Source organism: Lissotriton vulgaris, chromosome 5, assembly GCF_964263255.1.
Source record: "Lissotriton vulgaris chromosome 5, aLisVul1.2, whole genome shotgun sequence".
Taxonomy (NCBI): domain Eukaryota; kingdom Metazoa; phylum Chordata; class Amphibia; order Caudata; family Salamandridae; genus Lissotriton; species Lissotriton vulgaris.
In genome coordinates, this window is record NC_141693.1 from 899176778 (window position 1) to 899201847 (window position 25070).

At 46.4% G+C, this 25070-nt stretch overlaps 1 protein-coding gene across 2 annotated transcripts in view; it reads left to right on the forward strand.

Annotated features, from left to right (window-relative positions):
- The window catches only part of IDE (insulin degrading enzyme), a 996582-nt gene that overhangs the window by 385970 nt on the left and 585542 nt on the right, over nucleotides 1-25070 (forward strand). For both annotated transcript variants that reach the window (XM_086922493.1, XM_086922494.1), the window contains exon 11: nucleotides 10499-10601. In XM_086922493.1, coding sequence (XP_086778619.1) covers nucleotides 10499-10601 — 103 coding nt within the window. The remainder of the gene's footprint in view (nucleotides 1-10498; nucleotides 10602-25070) is intronic.

Genomic DNA, 25070 nt, shown 5'->3' on the forward strand with positions numbered 1-25070 from the left:
ACAACTCAAAAATAACTCATATAGGAATTTGAAACTAAACAGGTCATCAGTAAACAAAGTGATTGACTTAATGGATTAAATGAATTGCACCACGTAGAAAGATATTGTAAGGAAGGCTCTATTCGGAGGTAGCAGGGAAGATCGATCTTGCCTTATTGAAGATATATGAATTTGAGGGAACATGGAATCAGAAACTTGGAGGGAAGAGTGCTTGTCATCTTTGTGGTTGTAAACGGGAAACACTTGGTCACAGTGTAGGGAGCTGGGTTCTTGTTGTAGTGTTGCCAGTTGTGCCTGGTATTTGATGCAACTTTGAAGTGTATTGGGTTCCTGCTAACCACGTCCCCAGTATCGGTGTTCTTTCCCTAAAAATGCTTAGTTGTTTCCCCAATTTCGCAAAACCATTCACAAGCTAAATAAATCCCTAGTAAATGGTATCCCTGGTACCTAGGGCCTGAGGTACTAAAGAATTTCCCTAAGAGCAGCCAAATGAATTTTGCCACCCTGAGGGACCCCCCACCAAGCACATGCAAAGCTGCCAATGCAGTCTGCATGTCTTGGTGCAGACAAAAGTGAAAACGCTGCATACCACACATCCCTGTGTTATACATCCCCTAACACTGCATGTAATATTTGTTAAGTCACCACTACAGAAGGCCTGACAGCCCTAAGGCAGGGTGTTGAATATTACATGTGAGGACATACCTGCTTGAGCAGATATGACCCTGTGCTGGTCAGTCCTTTTACTGCCAGTGCAAGTGGACAGGGAAGCCAGTTTGAAGCATATACTGGACACTGGTAAAAACTAGTTCCCCAGCTTCACAATTGCTTCACTGAAGATAGGGATGTTTGGTATTCCCCATCTCATTTTGGTAAGCCCATACTGATTACTGTTTTGGATTTAGCTGATAGACATCTAGCCGCAGATTCCTTACCTTTGAAATTCATATGCGTCAGACTGGATTCAAAAGTTTTTTATCTGAGCAATACTCTTGCGGCCGGTAGGGGGTGTTGGTTGTCTCCGTGTGACGGCGACGTCTCTGCCGTTGCAACATGTGCTTCATGTATGTAGGCACCATCTTCGGCACGCTGACATCCGTTCTTTTCTTTCCGCACCAGCTAGCGCAGATCCGTGAAGAGCGCGACCCTCTGTCATTATTTGACAGGTTATTTTCAATGTTTTGTCAACAATTGTTTGGTATGTACGTGTCAACATGTCAAAGAAGGCTTCTGGATTTAAACCGCGCAGCACCTGCCATCGCGCCATATGGGTGACGGGTTCACATTTGATTTGTCTTTGGGGCCTGGAGCATGACCACAACTCCAAGTCATGCTCCGACTGCAAGGCCATGGCTCTGAACGGGAGCAGTCCCTAAAAGATACTTGCGGCCTGCCCTGTAGGTCTCATTTTCGGCCCAATCAAGCAGAAGGTTCAGACACCACTCCGGGAGTCCTAAGTCCTCGTCCTCCCACTCGAAGTTGTCAGGGTAGTCCAGTAAGAGGCAAAATAAATACAAGAAGTCAAAGCATTATTTGGCTTCTCCCCATCCATCGGCTGATGTGATGGAGGATTCTTGGCGCTCTAGGCCTCATTCTGCAGAACCTCCGCCCGGGTCGGCTCCTTGCCAGGAACGGAGTGATCCCCGTCCAGCTTAAAGAAGATTTTGACGACATGTGCCTCATATTTGAGTGACCTAACCCTCCCAGCGCCTTTGGGCCCTGGGGGCTACATCTGGTTCTGCGCCGGCGGCTCTAGCTTCGATGACACCCACAACCCCCGTGGATCCAGTAATGGATCCTAACCGACTCTGCCCCCACCAGCTGCGCCAGCCCCATTCTCACGACCGACCCTGAGACGGATTATAGCCCTTGAGTCCTTGGTAATTTCCTCAGCCTTATTCGGTAGGGCTAGGAATGGAGGAATAGGAGGGGTCACTAGACCCTTTACAAGACCAGCCAGAGCAAGATATGGCCTGGTGTGAGGAATTGGGTGATGCCAGTGGACTGGACACCTTTCCAGATTCAGGTCTGCTTTCTACCCCTACCGTCGGTCCAGAGGGGGGTGCTTCCTAGGCTGCAGTCGTGCGAAGGGCAGCTGAGGTCCAGGACCTTATGCTACCTTCTATGGAAGTTGCGACTAACATCTTGACAGAAGTCCTGCAGCTGTGTGTTTCCTCCTCTGTACCTTCACTGATGTCCTACTGGGGACCTGGTCCAAATCCAGCACTGGGGCTCCTGTGAATAGAACAATTGCCCGCCATCATCACCCTGCCCCCGGATGACCCAAAATTCCTCGCCAACCACTCTACCCCCGAGAGCTTGGTGATCCAAGCCTCTACATCTTGGCGCATTCCTTTCACACCACTGGATAGGGAGTGTAGAGGCTGGTTAGTTTGGGCAATAACATGTTTTCTTCCGCCAGTCTGGCATTGGAGTCGGTGAACACGATTTGTCTATTTGGCCGTTACTCCCAATCCTTGTGGGCAACAGTTGTGCAAGTGGTGCCACAGGTCCTTGAGGAGGCCCGGGCCATTCTCTCCCAAGCAGTATCAGACTGGATAGATGCAGCGAAGTTCATCATTCATTGTGTGCTTCACATAACCAACTCACTGGGCAGAGTGATGTCATCGACAGTGGCAGTTCGCTGCCATGCCTGGCTGAGAACTTCTGCCTTTTCTCAAGATGTACAGGCTTCCCTTATGGACATGCCCTTTGATGGCACCCGTCTCTATGGAGACAAGGTAGACTTGGCCCTGGAGCTCTTTAAGGACTCAAATAGTACGACCAAGTCCTTGGGCCTCTCAGTGTCCACCTGCCTCCCCGTCTGCCTTTTGTGGCCACTGAAGTGGCTTTCATCCGCATGAGCCATTTCTCAGCCACAAGACAATGCAAGTCCTGCAACATCTGTGCGGCCGTGGGCGCAGCTCCTTTCAGCACCATGGGCCGGTCGGCCTGAGGTAGGGCCTTTCCACTCCGCCACCCCCTAATCTTCCCCCCATTCCTGCCACTCCCCTCCTGCAGACCCCAAACCTTCCTAGTGTGGCCCTTTAAGGTCCTGGACGCCCATTTGGTGTTCGGTTAAGTCATGGTGCCAGTAGTAGGCTGTGGTTGTTATTCCTGCTACTTTCTGGTCCTGAAGAAGGAAGAGGGCTTGCTCCTATCCTAGATCTGCAATCCCTCAACAACTTCCTCAAAAAGGTCAAGTTCAAGATGCTTTCTCTGGCTCAGGTCTTGTCTGCCCTATACCATGGAGAATAGATGGTAGCATTGGACTTGCAGGAGGCATATTTGCACATTCCCGTCCTGCCTGCTCATCAGCACTAGCTATGGTTTACGGTACTTTCAGTTCTCTGTGCTTCCTTTTGGCTTTACCCACCCCCTTTCGAGTTTTCACCAAGGTGTTGGTGGTGGTTGCAGCTCATCTGCTCAGATCAGGAGTGCCAGTCTTTTTACGACAACTGGCTGTTGAAGGCAGGCTCGCCCAAGGCTGTTGTCTCCCATCTCCAGACTACAGCGAACCTCCTGCTTTTGCTGGTGTTCACTATCAACATGCCAAAGTCACACCTGACTCCCTGTCAGATGCTCCCTTTCATCTGAGCTGCTCTGGGCACAGTCCAGTTTTGGGCCTATCCTCCCAAACAGCTAGTCCAGGATATTCATGCTATGATACCGATGTTTCAGTCTCTTTCCTGGATTTCGGTGAGAATGACTGAGGCTTCTGGGCCTCATGGCCTCCTGCATCCTGCTTGTGACACACTCCAGATGGCACATGCATGCTTTGCAGTGGGACCTGATGTTCCGGTGGGCGCAGCATCAGGGAAATCTCTCAGACATGGTCCATATCTCGGACGGACCTGCAGTGGTGGCTGACCAACACATCTCCCTTCCCCAACCAGGTCACACAATAGTGACAGATGCGTCACTCCTGGGATGGGGCAGCTGTCTGGGAGAGTTAGAAATCTGAAGACTCTGTTCTCCAGCGGAATCCAGACTTCACATCAACTTGCTGGAGCTCTGAATTATCTTGATGTAGAAACCTCATCTTTCTTCAGTCAAGGGAAAGCTGATTCAGGTGTTCCCCGACAATCCGACCGCCATGTGGTTCTTCTACAAACAAGGAGGGGAGGGGTTATGGACTCTTTGTCCAGAGGCCCTGCGACTCTGGACATGGCTGGAACAGCAGGGCATATCTGGTGGTTCTACACCTGGCAGTTTCCCTGAACACCAGGATGGACTAACTCAGCCGTCGATGCCTAGCAGATCACGAATGGCATCTCCATCCGGAGGTGGCGCAAGGTCGCTTTCAGCAGTGGGGAGAGCCTTGGTTAGATCTGTTTGCCTCTGACGAGAGAGCGCAATTTCAGCAGTTTTACACATTGGAGTTTCCAAGGCGGCTCTTGCTCGGAGACGCTTTCATCATTAGTGGAGCTTAGGCCTCCTATACGCCTTTCCGCCCATACCACTCCTGTCCAGAGTGCTCAAGAAGATCAGGAGTGACTGGGACCAAGTCATTTTTGTGGCTCCGTACTGGGCACAGAGATCTGGTACCCCGAGCTTCTGTAGATAAGCATCGATCCTCCAATCAGACTGCCCCTTTGGAAAGATCCCTGTTGCAGCAGCAGAGGAGGGTTCTCCTCCTGAACCGATGAACTCTATGCCTTCTTGTGTGGAGATTGAGCCGCAGCAGGTGATAGTCTTCGACCTTCTTCCCAAAGTCTGTAATGTTATTTTGGCGGCCAGGTGGCCCTATACCAAGACCGTGTACACCTGCCGGTGGCACAAATTTGTAAAATATTGCACAGAAAGATCTACTGATCCCCTTTCTGCTTCCCTATCTCAAGCCTTACTTTTTATTTTGACCCTTACCCAGTAGGGCTCCGCCCCGGGCACTCTTAAAGAGTACCTTTCTACTTTGTCTGCCTTTTAAGGCTGTCAGACCAGCCCTCTTTATTTAAATACCCTATTGCAAGTAGAACTTTTCAAGGGGCTTGTACATATGTTCCCACCTGCTCCTTTTATTATGCCTCAGTAGGACCTCAATTTGGTTCTCACCTTCCTGATGTGTGCTCCGTTCAAACCTCTGTACAACTGCCCTCCAGGTGCTTGCAATCAAAACAGCCTTTTTAGTGGCAATAACTCCTGCCATGAGGGTGAGTGAATCGCAGGCTTTGTCACCGAAGCTTCCTTATCCGACCATCTTCCCTGATAAGTTGGGACTTCTCACTTGGGCCTCTTTCTTACCAGAAATGTTAACACCTTTCCAAGTGGGGCAATCTGTCACCTTGCCCATCTTGTAAGCTCCGACGCAACCCTCTAAAAAAAGACGAGTGACTCCACCTTCCGGAATCAAAAAGAGTGTTGTTCTTCTACCTTCACCGCACTAAAGACTTCTAAGTGGATAGTCAACCTTTCGCGGGGTACGTGGGAGCGAAGAAGGGTTGTGCGGTCCAGAAAAGGACGATCTCTCGATCGGTTGTCCTTTGCATCAAAATCTGCTAAGTTCTGGACAAAAAGCAGCCTCCTAAGGTTTCATTCTCACTGAGCAAAGGCTACCACCACGACGCTGCAACTTGAGTCCCACTCCTCGGTATTTGTCAGGCAGCAACATGGGCATCACTGCACACGTTTACCAAGCACTACAGCCTGGACAGTCAAGTCCACAGAGACTGCCTTTTTGGCCATTCTGTCCTGCAGAACTTCTTGGTCTAAACTTGTCCACAGTCCCTGCCCCGGGAATGGTATTGCTTGGGTAGCTATTCAAAAGGTAAGGAATCTGCAACTAGATTTCTCTATCAGATGGACAAGTTACTTACCTTCGATAACGCCTTATCTGGTAGAGACCTGATCTAGCCCCAGATTCCTTACCACCACACTCATCCTCCCAGCACTGCGGACAGATTTTTTGGTCCAGGGCTGTTTCCTTTCAGGACCCTAGTTGTTCAAAACACACCACTGTTGGTACACTTCACGGTTCTGTGCTCCGCAGACATCACAACAGCGGAGATGATGCCAACGACGTTGCAGAGCCGACAAATACCACCTACTCACGCACAAGGGTATTGCTTGGAGAAAAATCTTCTGAATCCAGTCTGACACCTTGGAAATTCAAAGATCATGAATCTGCGGCTAGATCATGTCTCCACCGGATAAGGTGTTACCGAAGGTAATTAACTTGTCCATCAATACATGCACCCAGAGGGCACTGGTGTGATCCCGGACTGGTTTCTGCCAGCCTGCCACCCGAGACACTTTTCTGACCTCCTACAGTGAGAGCCTTTGTTCCCAGGAGACCCAGAACACAAGCCTGTTCAGGAAGAGGGTGTAACGCTCCTTCCCACAGGATGCCACTCCCAGGCTAGTACCGTGGGGCTAAACTGAGGTGGACACGATTTTTCAGACGTAGCTATCTTTGGAATGGCATACTTTAGAATACTGGGGCAAGGTTATGTCCACTTCCAAAAGGAAGTGATCAAATATGTGGCATATTGACCCCAAGGGTCAGTATCCCATTGGCTACGACCCTACACACACAACCCTAATGCCCCTAAATCGAGTATTTAGGGGAGCCCCTAGCACCAGTAGTGGAGATCCTGACGACTTGAAGAAAGAAGATGGAAGAGAAGAGTCACACAGCAAGAACAGAAGACCCAGCAACTCACTTGGTGCCAACCCTGCCGACCTACCTGCTGACTTTTCCTGTTGCTTCAGAAGTCGACTTCTTCAGCAGCTGCTGAGTCCCCAAAGCCCAGGAGTCCTGCCAGCCTTTGCTCAGGAACCACAACCACCTAAGGGACGGTAGGACTGTCCCCTGCATCCCTCAGACAACAAAGAAAGACCAAGATGACTCAGGCCCCAGCAAAACCCGATGCCGCCAAACACCACTGCACCCGATTCCCCCCCCTTCCTGTGCCTAAGTGGACCCACAGTGTCAGCGTGGTCCCTAAGACCTCAAGGTACCGAGTCCACCCTTTAGTGACTCCTCGTGAACTCCCCGACGTCTCTTGAAGCCTCTGTTGGATGGCCCCCTCAACTATGAGTGTTACCGGACGGAAAAACCAGACACCCAAAGACCTGTGTACCTGGACACCCCGCACTGAGGAGAAGAGGCCTAAAGGTGTCCCCACGACCCCCAGCATTGCAAGGTCCAAAGCCACTTGTTTGTTTCGCCGGACTGGTCACACAGTCCCCTCCTGCAGCCTCTTTCTACCCAGTCTGTTCCCTATTCTATTGGATGCCCAACGCTGTTTGGCACCTCTGCACTGGCAGCCCTAGTGCTACTGGTGGTGTTATGCTGGTGCTCCCTTGGATCTTGCCCATCACTCACCTTAACTCATGGAGAAGGGTCCCGTAAGTTGCTGAAAAGAACTGATAAACTGCATATGAATTTCTTCCTGTAGGTTAACATTGCAGAACTCCGAAATTATACTGCGACTCTTTGAACTGAAAAATATGCCTATTTAAAAATGCATTTACCTGAACGATTTTCTTTTGATGCCTAAACATTTATTAAGATACTTTCAATTTTTGTAAATGGGTGTGGATCTCCTTTTCGAGTTGTGTGTCTCATTTATTGACCATTGTGTGTATTTCTAGATGTCTTGGACTGCTCGTTAAGCCTAAGGCTGGTCGACCACACTGCCCCGTAACAGAGCACCATGGGATTGCCTTAAAAAAAACCCTGTCCACTTAGTAGAGAACCCCTGGACTCTTTACACAATATATCTAATTTTGATCTATCCTGTAACGAGCCAGCTTCCTACACACATATTGTGCATTTGTCTGATATTATTAAGATCAAGGAGATTGTTTGTGTGAATCTTTTCAATAAGTGAATATTATAACAATTACAGAGGGCGTTATGTACTGTTTTACAACTAAATCTCATCACACTATTGTTAAAGTAATTACATTTTTAAATTAGCTCATTGCATTTTGCGAAAATGTAATTCGTTTGCCAAACAAACTTATAAGTATAGATAGGAAGTGTATTGAAATTTTAACATTGTAACCAGTTTTTTAACAATAAAATATTTTTGTATAACTTCAGTGCTATTTAGCAATTGATTCAAATATTAGGTGAGATTTTCCTTGATGAATAGTATTATTGTGCGCCTTGTGAGGTACGACCTAGATGTGAGTTGAAGCTTGTATCCTGTTCCTTTCATAACCCAAGGGAATATTTGTTTTACTTGTCAAGAGTACCCTACACCCTTGGCTACAAAAAGGGGTCTCTCTCTCCTTTTTACATATTGTAACACATTGGGACAATAACTTAAGCCATGTTGTTGAATACCAGTACTTTGCAACATATCGTAGTCGTGGATTATAGGCGTGATTTTTTAGTATAGAGTGCTGGGACTTACTCTTCATTGAAATGGAAAAGAGTATTTTATCCCCTAATAATCTCTCGTCTTTTATCTTACCCTCTCTAGTGGTAGTGGATTCACCTTTAACCATGCTTGTTTAATTGACAAACCCAGCAACCTCTGAGGCTCCCTTACCGGAGTTGTTCAACACTGTAGCCAACATTGACCTTGCCACAAGAGGGAATATAGCTTGTTATCCAATATATTGTGTGCAAATCTGAAATATCTCGCTACACATTAGTGACACTTGAAATCTCATTTTCTGTGAGTGCTTAGTATTGTTTCTTCACAGTGCGACCATGCCTTGCTTATTGTTTACCAAATACAATATGTGAAAGAGAACAGAATGTCCTACTTTTTGTAAACAATATATGGCAATTGAGGACTGGTCAATTATATATTAAAAGGTCAAAAAGAGGCCACTCCTCCTTTTTCAAAGGAAGTTAAACAAGTTAAGCTTGACAATGTTTCTTGTAGAACCAAATGAAGCTAAAAATTGCATATTTCAATTTCTTGCAAAACGCATTCAGCATATAAGAAATTGCCTTAAAAATTTTAACTACGTTACCATTGTAATATTACACCTCAGTCAACAAAATCTGCAATGAGTCGTTTTGTTTTTATTAATAGCTGCAACAGGGAGTGATGATTTGAACACACTCGGTTTTCATTTATTGGTTTATTGATCAGCCCTAAATATTCAGATTGAGTCACCCTACTATGGACTTAAACCTCCAGTGCCCCGTCCACAACTTTTGACTTGCATAGTCATTTTATTCGTAACCAGGAATAGCTCTCCAGATGTGAATTATCCACTGTCTCCTGTACTCTGCTGTTTTGTTCAAAATATTTCTCTTCCAGGACCGCTTCTTGTTACTCAGTTCAGACCTGTTGGGTCAGTCGTGGGACTTGTTTTTTTGACATAATAATCGCCCTCTTTCCAGAAATAGCATTCTTCAGTTTCAGTTCTGTGGAAATCTATAAATCAATTGGATTTCTGAATATTGCTATTCAGTTCCTTGTAGAAATGTCTGGCAGTGGCTAGTTCATTTTCTCTAACCTACAAAGGCCTTTATTGGAAACAAGAATACTTTGCTCTATCTCAGTTAAAAAGCAAATTATGATTTTGCTCCTAGTCCAACAAATTCTATTGTCTTTTTCATAACCGTTATTATTATTAGACTGTTTAAGTTGATTTTTGTTTTTTTGGAGGTTAATAGCAAGCCTTAAGGACGCGTATAATAAAATAATTTCAGATCTTCTATTGAGGCAATATTATTAATTGTTTCCTCCTTTCGAACGATTTCATTCACAGTAAGAATTATTGTTGTCCTGTTTATCAGCAAAATCTCCTTTTGGATAATTATCAACCTTGTTGTAGACATGATAACAAATTGTTACATTTCAAGTTGGTTTATTTGCCTTTTGGGATGACACATCATTTTATAATTGTTTTTATTTATTTGGTGGATTTTGTTTAGTGCAAATCTCACCCGGAAGAGGTATCTTGTTACTATTGTTCGCAGGGGAAGTCTTTGGGTATCAAAAAGGAAATGTATCATGAATGCTGGCCTGATAGATGCATTAACTTCTGTACGTGAGTGGAGCTAAAATAAGCCTCTGATGGATAATAAAAATGTTGAATCTCAAAGTTCTGGCAGCTGCATTTTGTATGCTTTGCAACGTGGCAATAGATTTTGTTTTCTTGAAGACCTAAATAAACTGAGTCTCCAAAGTTTATACGTAACTGCATAATGCTATTGATTCTATGTTTAAATGAGAGAATATGAAAAAGCCCAAAAGTTGATGATACGTACAGATTCAAAGTGGAGGAAAATGGAAAGGGTTGCATAGACCCACACTATCAAAAGAACGTGCTTATCTAGTTAAGTGAACACAAAAGTGCTCTTCTGTACTTTATTACCGGTATTTTTGCAGATTTCCATATCAGTTAAAAGTTAGCCTGCCTAACTCCAAACCATAAAAAACTGGGGATAACTTAAACTGAGTGAGGCCTGTTTGGAGGACGTTTACTGTTACAAATGTAGTTTGCAAAACAAAATAATGTTTTGTTGGATGCTTATGTCGAATATTTTAGCAATTGAACTTGTGTAATTTGTATATCTTTTTAGTGTGGCTGTAGTTTCTAAATCGTTTGAGGGGATAACCAATAAAACAGAAGAGTGGTACGGTACACAGTACAAACAAGAAGCAATACCTGCTGAGGTCTTACAGGTCAGTCGATAATCTTCACTTTAGAAGAGCACATTTGTTTATTTTGACCTTTTGATTAGTTGTTACTTAGGTTTGCATAAAATCTTAATTTGAAATTATGTGCAATGAATATGGTCAGTGTGATAATCATGTTAACATTACAAATAGTATATGAAAGAAAATCTTTTGAGTAGTGTATCATAACACGGAATTTGGTAAAATTCGAAAAAAGTACATTTTAACAGATGCATATATGTATCTCAGTTTCGGTGCCCTTTAACAGGGCAGTTTTGTGTGGGTTATCTCCAGGGGCATTGCGGTGTTCTCCCTGAAGCTCACTATTCTTTCAAGGTGTTCTTAGTCTCTTATTATTTTCCCCACTGAGCTATGAACAAACATGGCACCTATTTAACGCTTCAACATTGTACAATGAACGGATCATAATTGGTTACTTAAAATGAATTAGCAAGTGAAGTTAGACAGTGTAATATTATTTCTCAGTTTTTTTACCCCTTCAATATGTCTATACCTATACTACTTCAGTTATGCCCGCTCAGTCTGGATCTATAGAATTCATTCAGAGCAGTCATACACTTTTTAGCAAGCTGAAGATGTTGGCTATTGACAGTCTCTTTATAATTTTGCAGGGCCCTGAAAAACCTATTGAATAAAGGTTTTAGGTGTTGGCCATGGACACGGTCTGTCTGACCTGGAAAAAAGGAAAACACCTAACAACCACTGTAAACACATGGCTAAGGGACCATGTTTTCCCTCCACATACTACGGCATTAGAATAACAGCATTTCAGGTTATGTAGAATGACGCTGAATGCGAACTGTTTTTGTTGTTAACATTTTTTTAGTTTCGATTGTGGACAAACAGCCTTTAAAGTCGGCCTGAAGTGTGTGTCTGTATTAAGTGTCTACATTTATGCTTGGTGTTCAACTTATAGAATTACTAAAATAAAAAAACTGTTTATTATGCCATAGCTATGGCTTAAGTTCAGTTGATGCACTTTTCAGAGCAACCATCTCAAGAATTGAGGCTTATGCATGGAGGATGCCCTTTCAAACTTGGAATTAAATTAATTAGCACATTATTCCGATTCTCAATTTTATTTTCACCTGAACATGAGTCACAGGTCATTGATCCATCAATGGTCAGTTATGAATGATATTTTTAAAGCACAACCTAATATACATTGCAAACAGATTGAAAGTCAAAAGTCTATTATGCTCTTCTGGGTCCTCCACATAGAAATATTCTAAGGCACATAGTATTCAGTGCTGAAATGTGACAAACCTTATAGTGTCAAAGGGGGCAATGACTGGCATCCCACTCTGCTTCCACAAAAGATGATACACCTCAGCTTGGGACCAAAGTTAACTTCAATGCTGAGAAGACTTCAGATGGCTACTTCTAGTCTTGACATAAAAAACATTCAAAGCCCAATTGTCTTTGAAAAATTACTGTGAATATTGTAAATTCTTTTAAAGCCCTGAGTTTGTATGTCACCCCTTGGTATCCTAGACTGGAGAAACAAAGAAGAGGGAGGCTCCCAGACGATTATCCTTTGGCCCTTACAACCTCTCCAAACATGAATGATAAACCAGCTATTGAATATGCAGCCACAGAATATGCATCTCGTCCCGTGACAGTAATATGACAACAAATAGAATTCGGGGCAACTTCTGAATAGATAGTACTGGAAAAGCGCCTGAGAGATATGCCTGTATTTCCCTCACTTTCAGGGGAAGTATTGGTATATCAGTAGTTTCAAGAAAACAGAGCAACTTTGTTGTATCCAAGTGGATGAGGCAGAGTATGAATCATTGTTCCTTCCAGAAATCTTAAACAATAACCGCTCAAAAGTCAATATTTCCCAATTCTGCCAAGTGCATTGTGGCAAGGTGGAGTAGCTAAATGCTCACAAGAGATGCACCTATTTGATATAACACCTATTTCTGCATTTCAGGGTTCAAAGCCCATATATTAAATATGCCATTGCATGGGCAACACCCTTTTCAATTACATTTTAGGAAAATATTGTATAGTATTAAATTGGACACTAAAGAAATAAAATGTATGGGTTTGCTGAAGTAAAAAGTTACTTCTTGCCAGGCAGTTACATCAGAGCACAGACTTAAGAAGCAGACAAAAATACACTAATTGGACATTTCTGTCAATGTGATGTGGGTAACCTTGGCAACACCTGTCTACAAGTAAGAACCAATAGTTTCATGGTAGAGAGAAATGCCAAAGCCCCAATTGTTGCGTCTTCTCCAGCCGGTTTCAACATATTCTTCCCCCTGAAAAGGGGAGCCATTTGTAGGGTGCCAGTTCACAAGCAGGGTCAGGGAGTATACCCTTTTATTTTCGATACTGAATAAAGATTGAACACTAAGAACTGTACTGGACCTTTGTCCACTGAATAGGTATATATATGGCCAATCAAATTCAACTCTGCTGGGCTTCATACTGCTGTTAAAGATGGAAGACTTCTTTGCAGTCCTCAACATAAAGGTTTCCCAGCATGAATTCTTTTCTTGATTCAAATGTTGTGCATTATTCTACCATCTAGTGGTTGGGCCTAGATTTTTTTTTGTGGGCGTCTATCTCCATTTGGTGCTAGGTCCTTCCCTTGTGTGTCATCAGACGCCACCCTGGATGTTCCTGTGCGTGGTAGCTTTCTTCAGATTATTTATTCTGCAGTTGGGTCTGGAAGCAAGGGAACTACACTGGCCAGTACTCTTGTCTGTCCAACCCTTCCTCTCTATCATTTCAAGGATTTTGGTGAAGGGAAGTTTCTATTTGGGTGAAACTTGGCAATATGTGTAAAATTTGATTTTATTTGACTATCTTTTTCACTTTAAGTTGAAGTACTGGCCAGTGTAGCCTTGTATTACAGGCTGCATTATTTGTCTTTGATTTTCTCTTAATGTCTATGCAGGACTGCAAAGAAGACAGCCTAAGAGATTATTTTTGATTGCTCCGGGGTCCACGAACATGGGCGGGACTATTCACTAGATTATGACTATAACAGAGAGTTCGAGGCATGTGGGCTGCTGAATTCATATCTGTGCATAGATCGCCGCCTAGTGTTGGGTCCGGATGATTGCACATTGTTGTCCTGGAAGAGTCTAAGAAGTATCACGAGATAGGTGGCTCCTCCCCTGGACTACAGTGCGCATGGGCATCCTCTCCATCCTCAGATTGTGTTTTTCCGCCATTGGATTCGGATGTTCAAATCTTAGCTCAAGTTAGGAAACTTTTTCTCAAAGCCAAAAGGCTTTCGCGAGCATCGGTATCGTTTCGATCGGTATCGATAACATTTTATCTACAGGACATCGACTATCGGACGGCTTCCTTCACCTCTCGCATCGAGTTTCATCGACGATGGAGAGTCGAGGCCTTTTCAAAAGGTGGACAATGAGGAAGGAGGAGATTCCAGTCCTGGTTTTCGTGACAATTCCAGAGTTTCAGCGCGAGAGCGCTGCAAGCAGCTGAGGCAGCCGAGGACCGAGTACCGCAAACCATTTAGAATCACGGTTTGAGTACTGAACGACAAGGCCGCTTTGGGAGACTTCGCGGGAGGTTGCAGGTAGCACCAGCACCGACACCAGCGAGCGGGGGCTTAATACTGCGACCCGCAAACACTCACAAAGAACCGCGGTTCTGGAGTTGAACCTTAATGGGAGCCGAGAGGGGTGAGAGGCTACAGGTTACCGTGAGATACAGGAAGGCAACAGGAAGTCCAGCGACCCCCGGTGAACCGCGTGGGAGCCGAACTGGTGGCATTTGAGTGGCATTTGAGTGGGAGCCACAAGCAGCAAGAGTGAGAGCAGCTTGAGTTCCTGTAATGTGTTAGTTGCATCAGTCTCCTCAGGAACTTGGTTTATTGGAATGATGGCATACTAGAAAACACATGCACGTTTGCGAGCAGGAGCCTCTGCAGGTAAGCTACTAGTTACCTACAAACTCGTATGGTATTTGTATTGTGCTTTTCTATAGTCTCGGGACGCTTGTGAATATTGCCGCATTCTACTAACCTGTGACTCTGCCCGGACCCGTGGGTGCAGTAGAGACCCGTGGGGGTTGTTGCAACTAGTGGATTGCTGTGGGTCGACTCCTAGCCGCACTCGCTCCGCGGGTGCCGCGTCGTGTTGCTTGGAGGGAGTGCAGCAGCCGAGGGGGCTGATTGGGTGAGGCGGCTTGCCACAGGGAAGGAACATCGCTCAGCAGGGACTCACTCTCCCAAGAGTCCCTGCTCGGCCGTGATCACCTGGCCTGCGCATTGTGAGCCCCGCCCCCAGACCGCTATGTCTCCTATTTGTTGAGTCCACACAACGCCGAGCGGGACGCGCCGGGAGAAGCCCGGGACAAGGGCGGGCCGTCTACGGCCATCCAAGGCCGGATGAGGCTGGGCTGGGCCCACCCTCTTTAGCTGCATTTTACTAACTATCATTTTTGCCCACCAAGGACTGATAATTGTCTAGGTATTGTGTATTGCCTTGTATAAATTAGCTACCTTGAGTTATGGCGGACCAACCGCCTAAGGGGGGTAAGGCGTTGGCTAAACCCAGTGTAGGAAGTATTATGGGGACACTTGATAACTATATTACACGGGTCTCGGTAGCAGTGGACCAGCAACTTCACGCTGTCGAGAAAAGATTGTCCACAGAGTTATTCTCTAAGCGGTCTTCCTTGGGCCCTATTCAGCTTTGCACCACTCCTGAGAATCGCATTAGTCAACGGCTTAGTGATTTAGGCCTCCCCGACACAAGTATTGAATTAGATTCCCTGGCCATTATATTAGAGGGTAACACTTCTAGTAATTCTGCAGTTATACACATAGAGAATCCCTATCTGTCAGATAACTTTACAAACACCTCTTCACCTACTCCAACTCCGGTTTGTGTTATGAATGCTCCATCACCAACACGTAGCAGGACAGTAGGGAAAAGGAAAAGGAGCAGTGGTGGCCCTATATGTAAGAGACCTAAGACTCTAAACACAACTAAAACAAGAGCAAAACCTATAGGTAAGGGGAATCATACAAAGACTGTAAAACCACCACATCTGGTACCAATGGTAAAACATACTCCTGCGGATCATGGGGACGGGGCTTTTTTGGGTCAGGTAGAGCATTTGATTAGATCTTTTATACTCTCTGTTATGGAAAGACTGAGAGTAGTCACAGTTAGTCTAGATAAATTAGAAGCAGAGGTCAAGGGGAATTCTAGACTATTACTCTCATTGACAGGTGAAGTTGGGAAGGGGCCTGGTAAAGAAATAAACATCCCCACATGCCTAATTAGTAGTGGTGCACAAGGACCCGCTATACCCAAACCTTTGGGGGATAATATAATAGATTCGGTCCCAAAGGCAACTAGTGAAATGAATAATTAGCTACTACTGAAACAAACAACTTAGCTAGTAGCGGCCCTCTCCTTGTGAGTACGGGGAGTAATATGGGGTTCTTGTGTCCAAACCAGGGGTCTAGCACTGTGACATCTAGCCTCCCTCCTGTGCAGCAGAATCCTGTAAAAACGGGTTTGGACACAGGTATCCAGATTAGACTAGACCTACCTCCCCAAAGTGCTCCCTTGGTGGTGATTATGGCTAATGTCCCCCCTCTTCGTGCTGGCCAACAAGAGGACTATCAGCAACTAAAGTCTAAGGTAACATACTGGCTTGCAAAGAACTTGATAGATGGGGTCTGGGCAGGCCGGAACATATTAATGACCCGAAGAGTGGCATGGGTGGGCCGCTCAGCTAAGAACAGAGAGGGTGACTGCATAGTCATAAACTTTGATAACCCAATCTCGGTCAGGAGGATTCTATGGGCATCAGAGCAAATCTCACTTAGAGGGGGGAAGGACATTGAAATTCTACCGCTTGGGTACTTCTATAGATCTGGTGTACTGGATGGATATGTTTCAAAAACTTCAACCGAGTACATCTTGCGATGGGGCAGAGGAGGTGGGATCTAAACCAAATGTTACCAAGAAGTCCCTGGCCAGTGGCAGATGCAGAGGGCTGGGGTGTAAGCCAATGTAGAAATACCTATAATGTTCAACCAGGGCCAAATTATTTCCATGACAACAGATTTAATGTTCTGTCGGGGCTCAATGACTGTGATTGACTTGGGTTGGAGCAGCTTGCCCGTAACATCGACCATGATCCTACCACCCGACATGATAGTATTTGCAGGGGGGAGGCTAAGATGGTTGTGGAGCTTGGCTCTGTAGGCAGCATAGGTCTAACTCCAGCCACAGGTGTGGCAGTTCCTCTCTTAGCTCTAGACAGGGAAGCCTCTATCATAGGTGGGGAAGGAGCAGGTAGTTTAATGTCATGGAATGTTGCGGGTTTGCGCCATAAACAGGAGTCGCAGGATTGGGTTAACTTTGTCACTGGTTTTGATATATGTTTATTCCAGGAGACATGGTTGTGTGAATCTTTGTTCCTCCAGGGCTATTTGAACTATTCTATACCTGCTATTAAGGGCCCCAAGGGTAGACCAATGGGAGGCCTGACGATCTGGATCCGGCAAAGTCTGGGTTTCAACATAAGAGTTATAGAGACTGGGAGCAAGGATATCTAACTTCTAAACATGGATCTGGGTCCGCTAGGGCGCATTGACTTATATAATGTATATGCCAGGGGTTGCAAGGAAGGAAAGTCAGAAGTTCTAGCTTCTTTGGCGGTTCTCCTAGAGGCACATTCCCTGGCTAACAACATCATACTTGCAGGTGACTTCAACCGCACTTTTAAACCACTAGACATAGGTGAAGATCGCATGGGGTCCGAAGAGGATAGGCATTGGGGTGTTCCTCCTCTTGATTTGGACCCAGTAAAACGCTGGTCTGACGATGTCATTTCCCTAAATGCCATTTGTCTAGAAAGGGGCCTCCGTGCGTTGAATGGGATAACCAAGAGTGATAGGGAGGGGGTTTGTACTTTCGACAATGGTAGGAGCAAGAGTAGGATAGACTACGTTATGTGCAGTTTGGAAATGTGGAAGCAGGTTAACGACATGGAGGTCACGCATAGGTTGGAAAGTGACCACAACCCATTGTGCATCTGTCATAGATGGTGGACCTTGCCCAAAGCGAATGCTCGTATAGAGTGGAGTGGTCTCCCCTTACCGGCTCTTACCAATGATACACGCCGGTTAAAATGGCCTCGTGTACTGGCTAACCAGGATTCTATGGCTAGCATAAATATGGAGGTGGATAGAGCAATAGAGGCCTTGGAGCGGGTTGCTAATATTAACCAGGGGCTGCAGGAAGTGACAACGATCCACGACAATCTTTTTGCAACTATCAAGTCACATTTTCAGAGGGTAGCTAGGAATAACAGTAGGGCTCAAGTTAGAACTGCAAAGTGGTACAATGCAAAGTGCAGGGAGGCAAGGCTCGCTTTGGGCATTGCTATCAAAGCCAGGGAGCCGGCGGCAATTCGTGTTGCCAGATGGAAATATAAAGATTGCATAGCATCAGCAAAAAAGGAGTGGGACAAGATGCACTGGAAATAGCTACTGGAAGCATGTGGCTCTAAGGACTCCAGGCTCTTTTGGAGTATTGTTAAATGGGAAAGGGGTGGCGAGCCAGATTCCCCGGATAACAATGTCCAGGAAGAGGACTGGGTTAAATATTTTAAACCTCAATATGCGGAAACTAACCCAGGCAGGGAGATGGATGGGTTTAAGGCGGTCTACCCCAAAGAAGAATTTTTTAACTTAAAGGAGGTGCTGTTGGCTAAGTGTAGTGTCCTCGGGCAGAGCGCCCGGCATGGATGGTGTCCCGGCAGACCTTTTTACCAATGATAGAGATAGATGGGGCAGATACATCCTTCTCCTTGCTAATGCAGTTGCTCAAGGTGCACCGGTACCGCTTAGTTGGAGGGGCGCAATTATTATTCCCATATTTAAGAAGGGAGATAGGGGATCGCCTTGTAACTATAGGCCTATTAGCCTGATAGCAACCACCCAAAAGGTCGTGGGAAGGATGGTGGTTAATAGGCTTATGGAATGGGTTGATGAGCATAATGCCTTATCACCCTTCCAAGCAGGGCTCCGGAGGGCTACCAGCACGATGGATCAGGTGTTTCGATTCACTCTGGTACGGTGGAAGATTGTGGTACTCGGCGGTGGCAGCCTGTACGCTGCCTTTGCAGATTTGCGGGCTGCCTTCGACCTGGTGCCTAGGTCCAAGCTGTGGTTTGAACTTAGGAGCCTGGGTTTGCCCGATGACTTATTGACCTTGGCCATGCGGTTGCATGAGGCGAACTTCGCCTGAATTCAGTGGGGCAAGCAGGGTGAGACTACTGATGATTTTCCAGTGGAACGGGGTGTGAGACAAGGGTGTGCAATGGCCCCTTTGCTCTTTTCATTGTTCATTAATGGGGTAGTAGCAGGAATGCTATCCTCTAATGTGGACGCACCCTCGTTGGCGGGCATCAAGATTCCGATCTTGATGTTCGCCGACGACACACTGATTTTGTCAAAGACTCCCAGTGGTCTGCAAAGTGCCCTCTGCATTTTTGACAACTTCTGTAAAAATAATGGCCTGGAAGTCAATGTAGCAAAGACAAAACGTATGTTTTTCAACCCTCATCGTAGTGTTAGAGCCAAGCTGCATTTAAACCAAAGACCCTTAGATACAGTTAGAGCCTTTACCTATCTTGGTATATATATAACTGAAGATCTAAGATGGGCTCAGCACATTGATCTGGCGGTTCTCAGGCATAGGCAAGTCACTGGAGTCCTTGGGCTTGTGCACAGAAAATCCCAGTCCAAACCTATTGCACCAGCTTTACAGGTGTACGAAGCAAAAGCGCTGGGGTCCGCACTGTATGGTGCAGAATTGTGGGGACTCGGTAACCTTAACTCGATGCAGATGTCTGAGAATACGTTTTTTAGGACATTAGCAGGCCTCCCCAAAAGCACACCCTTATTCCCCCTTAGATTCGATTTGGGAAGGAAGGCAGTAAGTGGTTTAGCCTGGTTGCGCCCGATTTTATACTGGAAGCAGCTTTGGACTACGCCAGAACTAAAACACTATGTAGCGGGCTTTGTAGCAGTGATCAATGCTGATGTCTTTCATAAGATCCAATGGCTGAGTAAACTTAGAACATTGCTATGCGTGCTTGGGCTGAAGCCGTTATGGGATACCCCTGCAGAAGCATCCTTCCCAAACAAAAAAGCAATTAAGGAGTTGTATTGGGCCTATGTGTTCGAGCAGGCATGGAGAAAATCGGATGCTGATTCTATGACGGGTCGTTTCCTGGAAGTCAAGCCCCTCCCTACACTAGAACTGTTCTGGATACTATAACTAAGCCAAGGGACAGGAAACTCTTCTTTCAATTGAGAATAGGTGCCCTCCCTTTACGGTCATTAACAGGGAGGTGGAGGGGCTTGTCCAACACTTCCTGCCCTGCCTGTGGTGCTACAAAGGAATATATTGGGCACTTCTTGCTTTCCTGCAAAGCCTATGCGGCCCCTCGGCGCATTTGGCTAGCACCTGCCTGCAAAAACCTAGGCACTTCTAGCAGCTTTGTAGCTATGAGAATTATTTGCACTAGCTCCTGTCTCCAACTAAGTGTAGCAACAGTCAAATTCTTGGGGTGGGCTTGGTCCATTAGGCAGAGTTCCATTTTTTAGGATACATCTAACCACAAGAATAGTTTTATACCTATGTATTGGGTATTGTGTTTTTATCATCTCTTCTGGTTTTTTAACTGTTTGTATATTCCATGAGGTATGAATTTAATAATGTTTTAAATTATTTATGTATGTACATGCTTTTATGAGAATTCTCGAATAAAACCTCTTGAAATGAAAAAAAGGTGTCCGCTTTGTAACACCAAATATGCACACAACGACGTCCACCCTGTGTGTAACAAATGCTTGTCACCGGACCACAATGAAGACCAATGTATGGCCTGTGCCCGGCTCAGATCAAAGAAGACTCTTCGGACCCGAAGCACGGCTCGATTGGAATCGAAGAGGCCAGCGCCAGAACCAGATAATATCTTCGGGACCGGAGACGAAGAGGTTGTCGAGATCCCGGACCAAGATGAACCATCGGAGCAGGGATCCGCGCATGGATCCGACTATGAGGCCGATGAGGAGGAATATCTGGAAGAAGAGGAGGATTATGAAGTCGTCGACGAGGTAGGAGACGACGACGTTCAGGCCCTTGGGGCCGAGGAAGATAGCTCAGAGGAGCTAGGCCCAACCGTCGATACGGGGGCCGATGGACATAATATCAATACGGCTCAGGTCGAGGGATCGAGGACGAGGCCTTACCCAAGATCTACCTTCAAGTTCAACAGCCCCGCAAAAAGGCCCGGCTTCGAACATTTTAATTGAGCCATCGGTTTCGAAACCAACTTTGGTTGATATCAGCAAAACGAAACCGAAGCCAGCACAGTCGAAATGGAAACCGAAAGTGCAACTGGCTCTAGTCGGCGCCAAGGCCTCAAAACCCTTGGGCCGACGAAACAGATGAGGGACTTCGATGCGGGGAGCTTCCAGAAGGCCCTCGACTCGAGTAGCGGGCCGCCGAAGGCCAGGGTGAAGGTCGTCGAGTCGAAGACTTCGGCACCGAAGGGAGCCGCTACACAGCTCGAATCGAGACAGGGCACCTATCCTCCATCGATGACGGGACCAGAGACGAACGTCGGTTCCACGTCCGATGCCGACGTGGCGCATAAGGCCCAAGTCATGGCCCTACGCGTCACGGAGTCGATTCACAGAATCAGAGACAAGGCTTCCACGGCTGGACCAAAGAAAGCCACGACTACCAAGTTGGTCACCGCGCTCGCAGCGTCGGCGCCAATAAAATACGGTTTACCACCGGCAGTGCGGCCGAAGATGTTCGAGCCGAAACAGTGCATCGGCACCATAAAAAGACCTGCATTGACCCAAAGGCCTACAAAAGAGACCGAGGAACGGGAACCAAGACAGTTCATCGCCTCGGAAACGGGGAAGACTGTCTATCTACATAAGGAAAATAGTCCCTGAAAAGCCCATGGAGTCTTTCAGGATTCCTCTAAAGAAAAAGAGGGGATCACCTGCGTCACCAGTGATGGTCGAACACTTGCAGACATATGAGCAGGAGCCTCAATCTTTTTCCCCTACATACTCAGATGCAGGGGCAGGTGACGATGATAATAATGGTGATGGCGATGTGATGGACACTGATCGTGATGATCAGAACCAGACATGGGCAGACCCTGCTGACCCAGGAGACCCGCAACATGACCCTGATACTACGGTCTACAATGTCAAAACATCTCCGACTGAAGACACTACAGCTTTCAACGCTCTGATTGAAAGAGCTGCGTTAAATCATGACGTTGAACTTCATAGTGATACTGTGGAAGTGGACTTCCTTGTGGACACATTCTCAACTTCCGAAAAAAGTGTAAAGACACTACCAATGCTCATGGGTGTTCTTAAACACGCCATGGACATTTTCAAAGAAAATACTAGGGCAAGGGTAGTTAACACAAGGATAGAAAAGAAGTATAGGCTGGCACCTGTGGATCCTGCCTATATTAAAGGACAATTGCCTTTAGACTCTATGGTAGTTGCCAATGCAAGAAAGAGGGCAAACTCTCAAACGACAGGAGATGCGCCTCCGCCTGATAAGGAATCAAAGATACTGGACACATCTGGCAAAAGAGTGGCAGCACAGGCTGCGAACATCTGGCGTATTGCTAATACTCAGGCGCTTCTGGCCAGATATGATAGGTCCCACTACGATACTCTAGAGACATTATTGCAGCACCTCCCAGAACAATTCAAGGAAGGAGCAGAGCTGTTGGTTCAGGAAGGGAAGCTGATCTCCAACGCTTCCATCAAGTGTGCACTAGACACAGCTGACACTGCAGCTAGGGCTATAAACACTAGCGTCACGCTAAGGCGACATGCTTGGTTGAGAATATCTGGTTTCAAACCAGAAATACAGACCACCATTCTTAATTAGCCAGTTAACTCCGACTTCTTGTTTGGCCCAGAAGTTGATGCCACCCTAGAAAAAATAAAAAAGGACACGGAAACTGCAAAGTCCATGGGGGATCTACAGTCGCAGCAGTTTCGGGGTGGTTCCTTTCGTCGATCCAATAACAGAGGACCGTCAAGGGGCCAAAACACCCAACAAACGCAGTATAACAAGGGAGGTACACAATCCACCTACAATAAAAATCCCAGAGGTGGATATAGAGGAAATAACATTAAGGGCAGAGGAAGAGGAAACAACAACTCCAGATCCTCTGCCAATACCAAACAGTGACGCCTTGTCACTGCCCCCCGACCATCTAATACCTGTCGGGGGGAGACTACAACAGTTCCTGTCTGTATGGAAATGAATCATCACAGACAGGTGGGTAAGAGATATTGTACAGTACAGGTATTGTCTAGAGCTTACAGCCACTCCACCCAACATACCTCCAAGACACCGTCCTATGTCCGCAGAGCACTTCCACTTATTGCAGCAAGAGGTCGTCAGTATGCTGCAAAAAGGAGCCATAGAGCTCATGCCTCTAGCGGAACAAGGGTCGGGGTGTACTCTCTGTACTTCTTAATTCCAAAAAAGGACAGGTCTCTCAGGCCCATACTCGACCTAAGACCTCTGAACCAATACATTCTGTCAGAGTATTTTCACATGCTCACCTTACAGCAAGTCCTACCGCTTTTAAGTCAGGGAGATTTCCTCGCAACACTGGATCTCAAAGATGAGTACTTCCACATACCCATACACCCTTCACACAGAAAGTATCTCAGGTTCACCATTCAGGATCAACACTACCAGTTCAAGGTCCTCCCCTTCGGAGTGACGACGGCACCCAGAGTATTCACCAAGTGTCTGGCGACAGTGGCGGCACACCTCAGGAGACGGCACATACATGTCTACCCTTATCTGGACGACTGGCTTATTCAAGCAAAGTCGGCTAAGCTGTGTGCCAGCCACATGTCCCACACCATTCACCTCCTTCACGATCTGGGATTCTCACTGAATTACCCAAAGTCACATCTTCAACCCGCCCACGTACGGCAGTACCTGGGTGCGACAATAGACACTCTGGCAGCCAAAGCTCAGCCAAATTCAGTGAGGATAAAACAGCATGCAATTGCTGATATAAAAATTCAGACCTCAACGCTCGCTTCAGGCGTGAGTGTTCATGCAGTTGATAGGCATGATGGCCTCCTGCATCTTCATAGTTCCGCACGCGAGACTACATATGCGCCCACTTCAGGAGTGCTTGGCACGTCAATGGAACCAGGCTCAAGGGCAGTTGAAAGACCTAGTGTTGGTGAGCGGTCGGGCATACAACTCTCTGCATTGGTGGAATCCACAAAACCTTTGCAAGGGCCGACCGTTCCAGGAGCCTGTACCACAGATAATACTGACAATGGACGCGTCTCTCCAGGGATGGGGAGCTCATGTACTCCATTACACAGTGCAGGGACTATGGACGACACAGCAGAAGAAGATGCACATCAACCTTCTAGAGCTGATGGCAATCTTCATGGCGATGAAAGCTTTCAAGGTACATCTGTGCAACAAAGTCGTGTTGATCCGGACGGACAACATGACTGCCATGTACTACATACAGAAGCAGGGAGGAACACACTCTCCACAGTTGTCTCACCTGGCTCAGAGCATGTGGAAGTGGGCCATTCAGAGGAACATGTTCCTCATGGCGGAACACCTCCCGGGCAAGGACAACCAGATGGCGGACCTGCTCAGCAGGTATAGCCACCAGATGCACGAGTGGGAGATACATCCATCAGTACTCCAACCGTACTTCCAGCAATGGGGTCATCCACAGATAGACCTGTTCGCCACAAGGGAAAACGCAAAATGCCAAAGCTTCACAAGCAGGTTCCCACACCCACTGTCGCAAGGCAATGCGATATGGATGAACTGGTCAGGCAAATTTGCGTACGCTTTTCCCCCAGCACCTTTGATACCGCTGGTGGCACGCAAACTACGGCAACACTCGATGACCCTCATCCTGGTTGCTCCAATGTGGGCACGCCAAACATGGTACACCACGTTTCTGGAACTATCCGTGGTACCGCATCAACGGTTACGCCTCACACCCAGGCTTTTGACGCAGAGCCATGGAGACATTCAGCATCCAGATCCGCAACAGCTCAACCTGGCGATCTGGCTCCTGAAGTCCTAGAATTTGGCTACCTCAACTTGCCGCCGGAATGTATGAATATCATCAAGGAGGCAAGACGGCCCACAACTAGAGCATGCTATGCGGCTAAATGGAAAAGGTTTGTCATATATTGTACCAACAATGACATTAACCCACTGGATGCATCTATTCAAAACATCATCTGTTATTTGTTGCATTTATACAGATGTAATTTAGCGTACAGTTCCATTCGCATACATTTATCCACCATAGCAGCCTATCTTCAGAACAGGCAGCACCTCTCCTTATTCAGAGTGCCTGCCATTAAAG